General features: G+C 50.3%; 1 protein-coding gene across 1 annotated transcript in view; it reads left to right on the forward strand.

The window, feature by feature from the left end:
* Itsn2 (intersectin 2) overlaps positions 1 to 13,591 on the forward strand; it is a 119,908-nt gene that overhangs the window by 101,440 nt on the left and 4,877 nt on the right. The window contains exons 29-36 of the mRNA XM_029484793.1: positions 2,125 to 2,246; positions 5,343 to 5,449; positions 6,193 to 6,376; positions 9,260 to 9,358; positions 9,929 to 10,096; positions 10,503 to 10,718; positions 11,081 to 11,202; positions 11,847 to 11,929. Coding sequence (XP_029340653.1) covers positions 2,125 to 2,246; positions 5,343 to 5,449; positions 6,193 to 6,376; positions 9,260 to 9,358; positions 9,929 to 10,096; positions 10,503 to 10,718; positions 11,081 to 11,202; positions 11,847 to 11,929 — 1,101 coding nt within the window. The remainder of the gene's footprint in view (positions 1 to 2,124; positions 2,247 to 5,342; positions 5,450 to 6,192; positions 6,377 to 9,259; positions 9,359 to 9,928; positions 10,097 to 10,502; positions 10,719 to 11,080; positions 11,203 to 11,846; positions 11,930 to 13,591) is intronic.

A 13,591-nucleotide genomic window follows, 5' to 3' on the forward strand; every position in this document is an offset into this window, starting at 1 on the left:
CCCTGTGATCCATCCACTAGCTGACTGTGAGTATCCACTTCTGTGTTTGCTAGGCCCCGGCATAGTCTCACAAGAGACAGCTATATCTTTTTAATGATTATATATTCACTTTGATGACATAAAAACAACCATGAAGGGGCTGGAGAGATGGCTCAGTGGTTAAGAGCACTGACTGCTCTTCCAGAGGTCCTGAGTTCAATTCCCAGCAATCATATGGTGGCTCACAACCATCTGATGCCCTCTTCTGGTTTGTCTGAAGACAACTACAGTGTACTCATATACATAAAAATAAATAAATCTTTTAAAAAACAACAACAAACAACCATGTGTACATTTAACTCTAAACATGAATACATATAAAGAAAAATTCTAAGGGCTGGTAAAGGTGCTCAGCTGCTCAAGCTGCCTGCCACCAAACCACACCCAAACTTAGTCCCCACCTCTCAGATGGAGGACGGAAGAACCGACTCCTGAAAGTCGTCCTCTGACCTCCACTCTCATGCCAGGGTGCATGCATACACACACACAATAAATAAATTTACAACGTGATTTAAAATTGCTTAAAGCTGGAGGTGGCATCACACCTTTAATCCCAGCACGCTGGAGGCAGAGGCAGAAGGTTCTCTGTGAGTTCCAGGTCAGCATGATCTACAAAGCAAATTCCAGGACTACCAGATATACACAGAGAAACCCTGTATCAAAACAAAACAAAAGAAGAACAAATGAAAGAAAGAAAGAAAGAAAGAAAGAAAGAAAGAAAGAAAGAAAGAAAGAAAGAAAGAAAGAAAGAAAGAAAAGAAAGAAAGAGGAAGGGAGAGAGAGAAAAACACTAAACAATAATAGAGACAGATGGCAGATATTTCAAAAATCCCAAACAAACAAACAAAAACAACAACAACAACAAATCTCCAAACACGGGACGAGGGGCTGGAGATGGCTCAGTGGTTAAGAACACTGGCTGCTCTTCCAGAGCACTCACAGCCATCTGTAATCCAGCTGGAAAGATGGTTCAGTGGTTAAGACAGCGGATTCTTACAGCAGAGTTTGAATCCCAGCATCCACATTAGGCAGCTCACAACTACCTGTGACTCACGTTCCAGGAGCCCTTATTAGACCTCTCTGACCTCACTGGGTGCATGCACTTAAAACAGTTAAAATATTAAAATAATAATAATCACAAGTTAATTGGCCATTAGGGCTTCCTGCAAACAGCCAGAACCGAGTTAGTGTGATTAAGTTTCCATTGGTTTGAATTGGTAACTGCCCCCATCCACTCACCCAACTTCCTGCAAATGTGGGATTGCAGTGCCTGCCTGCTTCTGCTCTTTGCATGAGGAGGGATTTCCCAGGGGAGTTCCCAGGACTGCTGTTCCCAGGCAAACCCTTGGCTGTGATGTCAGACTGATGTGCCCGTAGATGGATATACAGTGAAGACAGTACCTTTTCATCCTGCTGTGAGCTGTGCCTCCTCTGTGTGCCTCCTCTGAGTGGCCATGTCTGGATCCTGTGGTGTGTCAATTCGGAAGGCTTTCTTTCAGTGGGCTTGTTGGGAATTGCCTGGTCCTGGGAACTTAGATTTTCTATCCTTAGAACTTTCCTTGGAAAATTGTTGTCGTTTTCTTAACAGTAACTCAGAGTTTTGATCCTTTATATCATATAACTAAATAAATATATAGCCAAAGCCTTTCACAGTTCTTACCAGCACTGTGTGCATGGTAGACCGTATTTCTTGTGTAAATGTCAGGCCTAAATTGATAATGACCTATAGTTTAGATCTATAGTTTAGAAAATATTTGTCTCAAATACTGATTTAATTAATCATTTCAGTAATTTTCAAAAGCTGTGTATCGCTGAAACTCGGTCTCTGTGAGGCCATTTTTAGAATCCTTAATCCTCTCCTTATTGCTCACAAAACAGGACACGCTGCACTTTCAGAGATGTGCTAAATTCACCTGTGGGAGCACTGAGCCTGGAGTTCCACCAGCCCTCTGCAAATGGCTGACACTTGTTTTGGAAATCTCCTTTCTGAGCAGCCTTTATCGATCCAGCACACCTGCTGAGAAATGTCCACTTTCTATGTGGTGACTGAAGTGTCATTTAAGTTCTGCAAACATCTCTCTGCAGGGTGTGCTGACCTCCAAGCCCTGGACACAATGCAGCCTACGGAGAGGAAGCGACAGGGCTACATTCACGAGCTCATTCAGACAGAGGAGCGGTACATGGACGACCTGCAGCTGGTCATCGAGGTGAGGCCTGTTGCTGACTGTCCCCTATAGGAGGTGGAGGGTGGCCATCTCTGCCTCCCTCACTTGGAAGCAATGTGAGCCATCTTGTTTTGTTTTGTATGAAGCCCTGGGCCTCTCACAAGCCACACCCACGTTTTACCATTGAGCTGTATCCTCTGTCTGGGCAGTACTTCCATGTGACTCACAGACAGAGACAAGAGCTTACTGGTAAGGCAGAAAACTAAAGGTTCCAGGTGAAGGCACAGGCTCTCCCAGCTGAGCTCACTTGGTGTAGAGGGAAAAGAGGACCTGGGAATGGCCACGTGACTGTTTGACAAGGGCATAGGGCGGGTGTGAAAGCCTCCAAATGGGCTTGACTCCAATCCTTGCCTAACTGTCTTCACTGCCATTTGGAAACCTGACATTTCCATTGGCTTTGATACTTCTAGCCAATGTTTATGTCAGCTTAGGAAACCAAACAAGAGAAAATTGTAAAAGTTTCCCAAGTTGTGTGTGTACTGCCTGTACCTGTCCATGTGGCCAGTGGTGTCCACGCTGATGACAGTGTTGATGACAGTTGAGAGGAACACTTCACAGTGGCTGTGTCTGAAAGCACAGAAGACTATGGTTCTGCACCACTTCTGTTCCCATGTCCTGGATAACAGAGTGGAGCAGGGGCTGCACCTGCCCGCACCTGCCCTGCAAGGCCTGTCCTGGCCAGCGGCAGTGTCTGTTCCTCCACACTACACTTCCCCCACTCCTCCACTGGGAACGCCGTCCTCCTCACGCCTGTGTGCTCCTCTACACTCTGGGGAGTTTAGTTTTGTTTTTAAGACGTGGTCTCCTGTAGACCAAGATGGCCTTGAACTTGCGATGTAACTAAAGATGACCTTGAACAGCAGATCCTCCCACTTCTGTCTTCCAAGCCCTGGGCTTACAGGTTTGTGCCATCCTTACCTCGTCCATGTGGTGCTAGGAACTAAACCCCAGACTTCACGTCTGCTACACAGGCATGCTACCAAGTGAGTTCAATCCCTCACCCTGTCTATCTGTTCGTCTTCATCTCCAAACTCAGCCTTTGAATGAGCACTGCTGCCAGTCAGCTCCCAGTCAAAGGAGGCTGTGAATGGCTGTGGAGTCTCAAGCACTCACCAACATATGAGCAGAAAGGGGGTGCGTGCCTACCTCAGCTAAGCACCCCAGGAATGTCCATTCTGTTCCCCTCACCCATTTTGTAAGGAGCAAAGAGCTGTCAAGGACTCAGGTGAAAGCACCATGCTAAACTGACTTTCTAAAGACTCGGCCATCTTTCCCTCTGCTCCCCCGCCTGGGCCTGCTCGCATGGCCTCTGCAGTGCATTCTGAGCAGAGGCTTCCCTGCCTTCAGTGGCAGCCTGGGAGCAGGAGGACCATGTTTGCGGGGTTGTGGTAGGCACATCCTGCCAGCCTCCATCTCGTGGAGCTGGGACATCAGCACAGTTCACAGCGTTTCTGGCTGACAGCTGTGGCTCACATTAGCTCAGCAAACATCAGCTGAAGTTCTGTGGCAGAGAGCACAGGTAGCCGAGGAGTTCCTGTGCTCCTTTAGCACAGTCCTGGTGAAGGGCAGCAGAGGAGCAGCAGTAAGGATTAAAGCCCAGAGAATAAGTCCATCCCCAGCAAGGAGGGGCTCCCAGTTATGCTCAGAGCACCATGAGACCCCTTTGCCAGGAGGAAGAAGTGGAAGTATGGATGTATGGAGGGGTTGGGGACCTAGGAGTTAGGCTGGAATGTCAGGAAGCTAGGGTGGTGAATTGGCAGGGATGGATCTCAAGGCCTGTGAACCCCAGTGTCTTAGTTAGGCTGCTGTGAACAGACATCATGACCAAGGCAAGTCTTATAAGAACAACATTTAATTGGGGCTGGCTTACAGGTTCAGTCCACTATCATTAAGGCAGAGCATGGCAGCATTCAGGCAGACATGGTGCAGGAGGAGCTGAGAGTTCTACATATTCATCTGAGGGCTGCTAACAGAATACTGGCTTCCAGACAGCTAGGATGAGGGTCTTAAAGCCCACACCCACAGTGACACACCTACTCCAACAGAACCACACCTTCTAATAGTGCCACTCCCTAGGCAGAGCATATACAAACCACCACACCCAGGGTTTGCAGCTCATCACTTGGCTAGTATGATGCCTTTGCATGGCTTAATACAGAGCCCTGTGTTATATGGAACCTTGTAATGGTCACATCACTCTGTAAGTCATGATTTCTTCATAAGCCACTAAGGAATACCAATAGCTGAGTTGCCTCACCTCTGTCACGAGTGAAGTCACATGAGAGCCCTGTATACACTTGTGTGCTTCACACACATGTGCATCCATGTACATGTGGAATTCAGATGGAGAGTATCTCTGTCGCTGGCTTCTGCTGGGTGCATCTGCGCAGGCTCACTGAGATGACAGAGGGCAGCTCTGTTTTCTTGCCCAGCAAACACAGAGAGATGATCAATTCCACAGCAGTCACTCTCTGCCCCCTTTTCTGCAGGCTCCACTGTGCAGAGCCCTATACCCAGCTCTGCTTGGTCCCCAGAGCAAGCCTAGGAGGGAGGTGGGACAACCTCCCTAGTCAGGAGATTCAGCCCTTAAAAATCAGCCTTAAATTGGGTTTTAACTAGTGAAAGTACGGAAATTGTGCAACTTAAAATCCAGTAACGAGCCCGCATGGCTCAGCCCGTAAAAGCATCCCTGAAGTCCATGTGACAAAGCTGCATGTGGTGGCACACATCTGTAATCTCCTTTGGCAAGGTGAATGGCCGAGACAGGAAGCTCGTCCAGAGTAAGCCAGCTACTGCTTAGACACTGCACTGCTCCAAAAGGTGGCAGGAGAGAACCCACCCCCAGTTGGTGTCCTCTGCACTGTGGCATGCATGCCCCCTGTCTTTGTCTACCTTTGTTTCTATCTCTTCTCCCTCATGTGCACACATATGCACAATGATAATAAATAACCTTTAAAAACCTAGCAGCTGTAACTATGCTTATTTAGAAGTGCCACCGCCTGGCTGTTTGAGCGCAGGAAGGCACGCATGGCTGTGTACCCACACTCAAGTTAACTTAGATGTGTGTTTTGAACTTAGGTCTTCCAGAAACGGATGGCTGAGTCAGGCTTCCTCACGGAAGCAGACATGGCCCTGATCTTTGTGAACTGGAAGGAGCTCATCATGTCCAACACGAAGCTGCTGAGGTGAGTGTGGGCCCCACATGACATGGCCACTGCTGTCCCTCGGGGGCTGCTCAGCAAGAGAACTTCCAACTCTGTTCTGCTCCCGTAGGCTTTGGATTCCAGTAGCATTTGGTGAAACAGAATTTTTAGGAAAGTAAAGAACTATAATGCAGAACTACATTGATAACAAGAAAAGCTGTGTCAATGTGTGATCTCCAAGCAGGCTGCCTGGCAGGAGGGAAGTAACAGGCAGAGGAGGGCTGCGGCCACAGCCAGATGACTGCACAGTGCTCATTTGCAGTGCCTGCCCTGGGGGCAGCTTTCTGTCCTTCCTTACAAGAACAGAATTGCAGGGCAGCTGGCCAGTTCAACCTGTCCATGTCCCTGTCCTGCCATGGCTGTAGCCCACCATGAAACCCCCAGTCCTCCAGTCCAACCCCTGGCCACTAAGGCTCCCCAGCCCTTCTCTGGAATTTCTCTCTTTGATTCAAACCAGGAAAAACAAATTGAGTCTTTCAAAAAGAACTTTGTAAGAAATGGAGGCCTAGAGGGCACACACATATGTAGACTCCATTGCTTTTGTTCTTCTGTGCTGTTTCCCCCAGATTGGCTCAGCCAGTAGAGCTTTAGGCTATCCCTCTGTCCCCTCCAACCAGTGTCCAAGGGTCCCAGATCCCTCACAGCCCGGAAGCCATGGCTCGTGCTCGTTAATTGCCACGGAGGGACATTTGTGGAGAAGGGACGTGACCGTCAGTTACTTGCAGGGCCTTGCGCGTGAGGAAGAAGACTGGGGGTGAGAAGATGCCAGTTCACATGATTGGGGACATCCTGGCGGCAGAGCTGTCCCACATGCAGGCCTACATCCGGTTCTGCAGCTGTCAGCTTAATGGGGCAACCCTGTTACAGCAGAAGACAGACGAGGACACAGACTTCAAGGAATTTCTAAAGGTACGTCCAGCCTGGGACACAGGCTCTGTGTGCTACAGCAGCACAGTAGCCACCTCAGCCTGAAGGCAGCAGCACACCTGCTGCAGACCTCAGCAGCTGAAGAGAGAGTCCCACCAGTCTCCAAGGAAGTACACGGGTAGTGTCCTGACTGTGTGCTACTGGCCCAGGTACACCTTATTTTCCTTGGCAAGAGAACCACGATTTTATATCCTGGTTAAGTAATAGTATTACGTTGTTTTGTTTTTCCAAAGAAACGTCTATAATGCCACTTCTTTTATTAATGATTTGTTTCTGTGTATGGTGTGTGTCTGTGCTGCGTGTATATCTGTGAGGCGCATGCATGCCTGGCTCCTGCAGAGGCTGGAGGAGGACATTGGAAGCTGGGAACTGGAGTCACAGTCACTCATGTGGTTATGAGCTGCCACCTGAGTGCTGGGAACCCAATGCAGATCTCTGCAAGAGCAGCCCGCGCTCGCTCCTCTCCTAACCGCTGAGCTCTCTCTCCAGCTGCACTGTAGTATAGTACCACTTCTTAATTTTGCAAATTATATTTATTTAATGATCATCTTACTCCAGAAAGAAAACAAAAAGAGCTTAGTTAAATGGATACACTACAGCAAAGTAGAACTTTAAATAATTAGGTGACCACTTTGTGATTGAAGGAAATGAAAGTATATAAAAAGAAAAAAAGTAATGGGGCCCTCTTCTGTTACACCACGTTGTTACGCACCATGGGAAAGGGGAGAGAAAACACCAGCTGGCTCAAGAACAGCAAAATCTTTATTACTCCCACCACATAAGTGTAGTCACTGGTCCACCAGGGCCACTAGACAAGGACCAGAGAGCCTTGTTTCTTCCTGCCATCCTGCACAGGGGCTGAAGCAGGGCTCAGAAGCATAAATCCTGCAAGCACCTGTGTCAAGTTACAGTTAGAGTTTTTACCAATCAGCACTCTGGGATTAGGGGCTTTCCCCAGTGTTTTGCCATTGTCAGCTGACATCCAATGTGTTTTTGCCTAACCAATCAAATTCATTTGTTCTTTCTGTTGTTAGGAACAGGCATTATGTCTTGGGGAACTATTGTTGCTTAGAGAGGGGGGTGACAACAGGTATGTCTTGGGGAACTAGAAAGGAAGTTGATCAGCTTAGGTAAAATGGAGTCTGAAGTCAAAATGATGTTTTCTTTTATCTGCTTCCCAACAACTTCCAGAGGGTCCCAAGTTCAATTCCCAGTGCCCACTTGACAGCTCACAAGTGCTTAGCTCTGACCCTGTGCATATCGTACAGCAGCAGTGTGCATGGATGCCAGTGGGGCTTCTAGAAGCCAATGGAGGAGGAGAGGATTGGCTCCGTGCTGTAGTTACGAATATGGTCACAGCTGCATGACGATGTAATACGTTGTCAAGCTCCTTGCAGCCACGCAGCATTTAACTTTTACCCTTGGCTACCATAATGCAGTGCTGTGTTTTTAAGTCAGGCATGGCTGTACATGCCGGTAATCCCTACACTGAGAGGCTGAGGCACAGTAAAACATACACTCAAGGCCAGCCTGGGCTATATAAAAGGAATCTGTTTCAAAAAACCCAATGAGCAGGATGGGGAGAGGCCGAGTGGTTAAGAGCACGTGGCAGCTCACAACTACCTGTAGCTCCAAGGGACCAGACACCTTCTTCTGGCCTCTACAGCATCCACACACATGTGGCTTGTATACAGACACACAGAATAAAAATACATACACACATACTTAAATAATAAGTAAACACTTTGTAAAATGGAAAGCAACATCTAGAGCTAGAGGCATAACAACAGTCAAGTGATTTCCTGACACATAGGCCCTGAGTTCCATCTCTAGTACTTCAAAGAAAACATTAAATAAAAGTAAATTTTATCAAAATATTATATCTCAAAGTGTTCACTTTTAAATTTTTTTTTTTTTTTGATGCTAAGACCTAAACCAAAGTTCTTGTTCACACTAGGCAAGAATTCTTTCTCTGAGCTACAACCCAAGCCCTCAAATACTACTTCTTAACAGAAATAAAAAGTATGAAGATAACTTTATAGCAAAGTATGTAGATGCAGGTCTATCCAAAAACCAAAAGGACAATCTTCCCTGTTCATGAGTGGAGTAAATGACTTCTCAGTCATTGTAGGCCCTGACCTCAGAGGCGCCCACCCTGGAGTACTGCCTCAGCCTCTGTGCCAAGAGGCCACTACTGTAATGACAGTCTGATGGAAGACACCTAAAGCATGATGTGCCCGCTCACCCATATGACCTGGTGCCCAGAGGAGAGTCACAGAGAGGAGGAGGTGTCCCAGGGGAAAGTGGCCACAGAAAAGCCTGCCTGGGTCTTGAGAAATGAATGTCTCAGGCACGTGTAAACAGCGCCGTCGGTTTCAGTCGTTTCTGATAAAGCAGGAGTGGCAGCCATGCTGAGGAGGGCACCAGGCAGATGGGAGTGAGGGCTGAGTGTGGGTGGAGAGGATATGGAATGGAGGTAGACAATGTGGCTCCTGTGGGGGAATTTGGCCTCCTGGGAGGTATGTTGAGACTGAGAAGGTGCCTTTGGAAGACCTACTGAGAAGTGTAATGTGGGCCTGACAGAACTCCACAGAGTGACTGCTTCCTGATGCTGGGCCTCTAGTTTTTGACCTGGGGCAGCAGCTACATTGAGAGAAGATGGAGGGAGGATGTGATGAAGACCGAAGCGGGGGGCTAGGGAAGAGCTGCTCTAGAAGCAAAGGAGCCAGGCTGGCCTCAGGAGCTGAGAGATTCCTGCTGCTAACCTGACATGTGCCATTTCAGATCTTGCCATTAAAAGAAGTCTAGGCCAGTGTTTGGGCCAGAATGTCCATGTTTCCTCACTGGCCTCTCTCTGTATTGCAGAAGTTGGCATCAGACCCACGATGCAAAGGGATGCCCCTCTCCAGCTTCCTGCTGAAGCCCATGCAGAGGATCACTCGCTACCCGCTGCTCATCCGAAGTGTGAGTCCCACCCTTGGGTGGTCTCACCCACCTGGCTGCTCAGAGATCCCTCTGCCCCCTGCCCAGGCTCCTGTGTGTGGAGTCTAAAGGCTGATGTCTTAGATAAAAGTGGGATCTAATGCCATCCCCACCACAGGAGCTGTCCTGGCACCCAGGAGCTGTGTGCCTGTGGTGTAGGAGGGGTAAGGTCCTCTTCAAACTGTGAAGCCATCATCAACCCAGAGTCACCAGTAGCAGAACCATGGGTGCCAGCCTTTCTTCTTGAGGCAAAATGCTTTCTAAGGAGATCAGGGGGTTTATAAAGCAATATAGTAGATTTATTGCCAGCTTGTACTTCAGAGACTCTAGATCAGAAAATCAAAACCACCCAAACAAAAAACACATGACTCAAGTTATTGGGGAGACCTGAGGTACCTGTTAGCCTATGGCTTATTACTGAGACTCCGTCAGATCCACAGTGTTCCTGTCCCCACAAGGACTGTGGGACTCTGCTTCCCTCACTGGGGGTTTTCCCCTGAGGCAGCAGGACATGGTGTGACCCAGATGACACGCCCGCCCACTGTCTTCCAGATCCTGGAGAACACTCCACAGAGTCATGTTGACCACTCCTCCCTGAAGCTGGCCCTTGAACGCGCTGAGGAGCTGTGCTCTCAGGTGAACGAGGGAGTCCGGGAGAAGGAAAATTCAGACCGGCTGGAGTGGATCCAGGCACACGTGCAGTGCGAAGGCTTGGCAGAGGTGAGGCTGTGAGCCGGGCTGGGCGTCCTCGGCAGGCTCTGGGTAGGGAACGTCTACCACACCTCCCCTAGCATGGACAGACCACACTTGACTGTGTGGGCTCACCATCCTGCCCTGCAGGACACACCTTGGGTTGCCTTCCTGCCTTGGGAAGAGGCAAATCCGGGTGTTTGTAGGGAGTTTTTTGAATTTTACTGGCAGAAATCAGTAGAATCAACTATTGATTTTTTTCACAGGGTCAGTAGGAATTCTAAGCAGTAATAAATAGGAAAGTTTTTGTTTATATTTTCTCTGGAAAGGTGGGTAATTTTAACTGTATTACCACCTAGAAAATTCCACCTCAGGTTCTAGGCAATGGGATCATTTGTGCCCAGACTTACAAAGTGCCATTTTCTTCTCTCTCAAGCAACTTATTTTCAACTCCCTCACCAACTGCCTGGGCCCCCGGAAGCTTCTGCACAGCGGGAAGCTGTACAAGACCAAGAGCAATAAGGAGCTGCACGCCTTCCTCTTCAACGACTTCCTGCTGCTCACCTACCTGGTCAGGCAGTTTGCCGCCACCTCTGGCCACGAGAAGCTCTTCAGCTCCAAGTCCAGTGCTCAGTTCCGAATGTACAAAACGGTGAGTGCCAACCACAGCAGATGGGGCCTCACGAGGGGCCACCGTGCAGTGGCTTTTCCCAGTTCTCAGGGGAAGGAGCCTGGTAAGCACAGCATTGTGCCACAGCCAGCATTGCTCTCTCTCTAACTGGAGTCACCAAGCCAGGTGTCAGTGTGCAGAGAGCCGGTCACAGCAGCAGCAGGGGCACTCTGAGCTTGTCCCCAGCTTAGTGTCAACAACACTGGGTATTTACTTTGCCATCCAGGCTTGCTTTTCTTCTTGGGCATCAGACCCCTCTCCCTTCAGAACTTTTAAAAGAACTCCCTGGTGGGTAAGTGGTGTGGCCTATCTCACAGCCACTATTTTGGTCCTAATTCTTTCAGCCCATTTTCCTGAATGAAGTGTTGGTGAAACTTCCCACAGACCCTTCCAGCGATGAGCCCGTCTTCCACATTTCCCACATTGATCGTGTGTACACACTCCGAACAGACAACATCAACGAGAGGTCAGTCCTCATCATGTGGCCTGTCTCCAGTGCCATAAGTCCAGCTCCACACATGATCAAGTCCTACCAACTCTAACCCCAGCCTCCCCAGCTCCACAGTAGGCTACAGCTTAGATACATACTAGTCACACAGCTGCCTCCTGACAGTCACCTGCCTCCTGTCTCCTTGGCAGCTCCCCAAATGCCCGGTCTCCACTAAAATCTCCTTGGGAGCTACCTGAACCCCGCAGATGTGCATCCCAGAGACTTGCATTTGGCCAGGTGGCTGCTCTCCCTGCCATGTGCCCACCTGCCATGCTTCCCTCCAGTGGGGGTCCCAGGGAACACTGCTGTCCCTCTACACAGTTCTTTGGTAACCACCCGCCATGCTGAGCTGCCATCAGTGTGGTTGTCTCTTCTAGCTCTGGGCTCCCAGTCCCTCACAAGGGTCTTGTGTTGCTTTCAAACTATCTTTACAAGGCCTCAGCTCAGATTTAATTAGCAGTCAGTCTGTCACTTGGACTTAGATTAGATGTGTGACTGAGAACCTGTTAAATGACCTTAAAGCTGAGGTCAGCAAGAGAGAGGAGGCATGGAGCTGGGGCTGGGCTTGAACCAGGAGCTTTCTGGCAGTCCTTATGAGCACCACCCCGCTTCTCTGCCAGGACGGCCTGGGTCCAGAAGATCAAGGGTGCCTCAGAGCAGTACATCGACACTGAGAAGAAGAAACGGGAAAAGGCTTACCAAGGTACCTGCTGGTGTCCTGGTGGGTGGGAACCAGATGCCAAGTGGTATAGGCCGACTGGAGTCTGGTCCTAGAGACACCAGCTGCTGCACCAGCAGTAAGGCCTGGCAAATGGATTCACATCGCAGCAAAAGAGCCTGGGTACCGCCCCTCCCATAGCAGCTGTTCCAAACTGCCCTGCGCTCTCTCACTATGGGACCAAATGCAGGTCCTGCCTGCTCTGTGTAGCCAGCTGTTCCTGCCCCTGCCCTCCACTCTGACCAACATCCCCCTGCTGGGGCATGTCTTGTCCCACCTGACTGCACTTGCTGGGTATGACACTCTGCCCCTGTCCTCTCAGCCTCTGCCTCCTCCTGGCCTCCAGCACCTAGTACCCTAGGCCCAGTCAGCCCTCCAGTACCTCAGCCCCACCATGCTGGGGCACACGAGGTTCTCTCCACATCTTTCCCCCACTGTTGTATAGATGGCACTTTCACGAACACTAGCAACCCACCCAGTCCTTGCTCCAGCTTCCTCTGCCTACACACTCTCCCCACCCGACTTCCTCATATCCTGAGGCTCCTCTACGCAGCTTCATCTGGCTCTCAGCTCTTTTCTCCAGTCTTGCTGGGCGACTACCCTCCTCTGAGCATTGTGTCCATCAGACAACCTTTCCATGGCACATATCAGCTCAATGGTGGGTTATGGCTCCTCTCTGCAGTCCCAGCATTCCAGGCAAGTCCTCTGCAGCAGCTCTGCTGTCTTTCCCAGGCCTGTGTGTCCTTTGCAGAGGCTCCATTAGCCTCCTCTCTTGACAGTGCCAACCCCCTGCCTGAGCATCCTCCTTTTAGCCTCTCAAATTAAGGAGTTTTTTACCCCAAACTAGGGTTCATCCCCAACCCTGCCTATCGCCTAGCGCCATTCCCTGCTGTCTCCCACTGCTGTGTCACAGGCAGCTGCCAGGCCTTCCCCACAGGAAGCTCCCCATTCTCAAGGCCCAAGTAGAGCTGCTGTCTTAGGGTTGCACTGCCCTGAGACTTCACTTCTCCATCCTCTGAAGTCACAACTGACTCCTGAGCAGGAGTCACACTGTGTCCTCTGTTCATAGGACAGGCCGTCCACCAGCTCAGTGCCCTAAAGGATCCTTGGAAAGCATCCTTGGCCCCCATGGCAATGCCAGCCCCACCTTCCCAGTGCAAGCCGGGCTCCCCTCCCGAACTCCTCCCTCTTAGTGCTCCTAGTGCAGACTGGCCTCCCCTCCCGAACTCCTCCCTCTTAGTGCTCCCAGTGCAGGCTGGCCTCCCCTCCCGACCTCCTCCCTCTTAGTGCTCCCAGTGCAGGCTGGCCTCCCCACCCGACCTCCTCCCTTTCAGTGTTNTCCCAGTGCAGGCTGGCCTCCCCTCCCGACCTCCTCCCTCTTAGTGCTCCCAGTGCAGGCTGGCCTCCCCACCCGACCTCCTCCCTTTCAGTGTTCCCAGTGCAGGCTGGCCTCCCCTCCCGACCTCCTCCCTCTTAGTACTCCCAGTGCAGGCCGGCCTCCCCTCCCGACCTCCTTCCTCTTAGTGCTCCTAGTGCAGGCTGGCCTCCCCACCCGACCTCCTCCCTTTCAGTGTTCCCAGTGCAGGCTGGCCTCCCCTCCCGACCTCCTTCCTCTTAGTGCTCCTAGTGCAGGCTGGCCTCCCCTCC

Source organism: Mus caroli, chromosome 12, assembly GCF_900094665.2.
Source record: "Mus caroli chromosome 12, CAROLI_EIJ_v1.1, whole genome shotgun sequence".
Taxonomy (NCBI): Eukaryota; Metazoa; Chordata; class Mammalia; order Rodentia; family Muridae; genus Mus; species Mus caroli.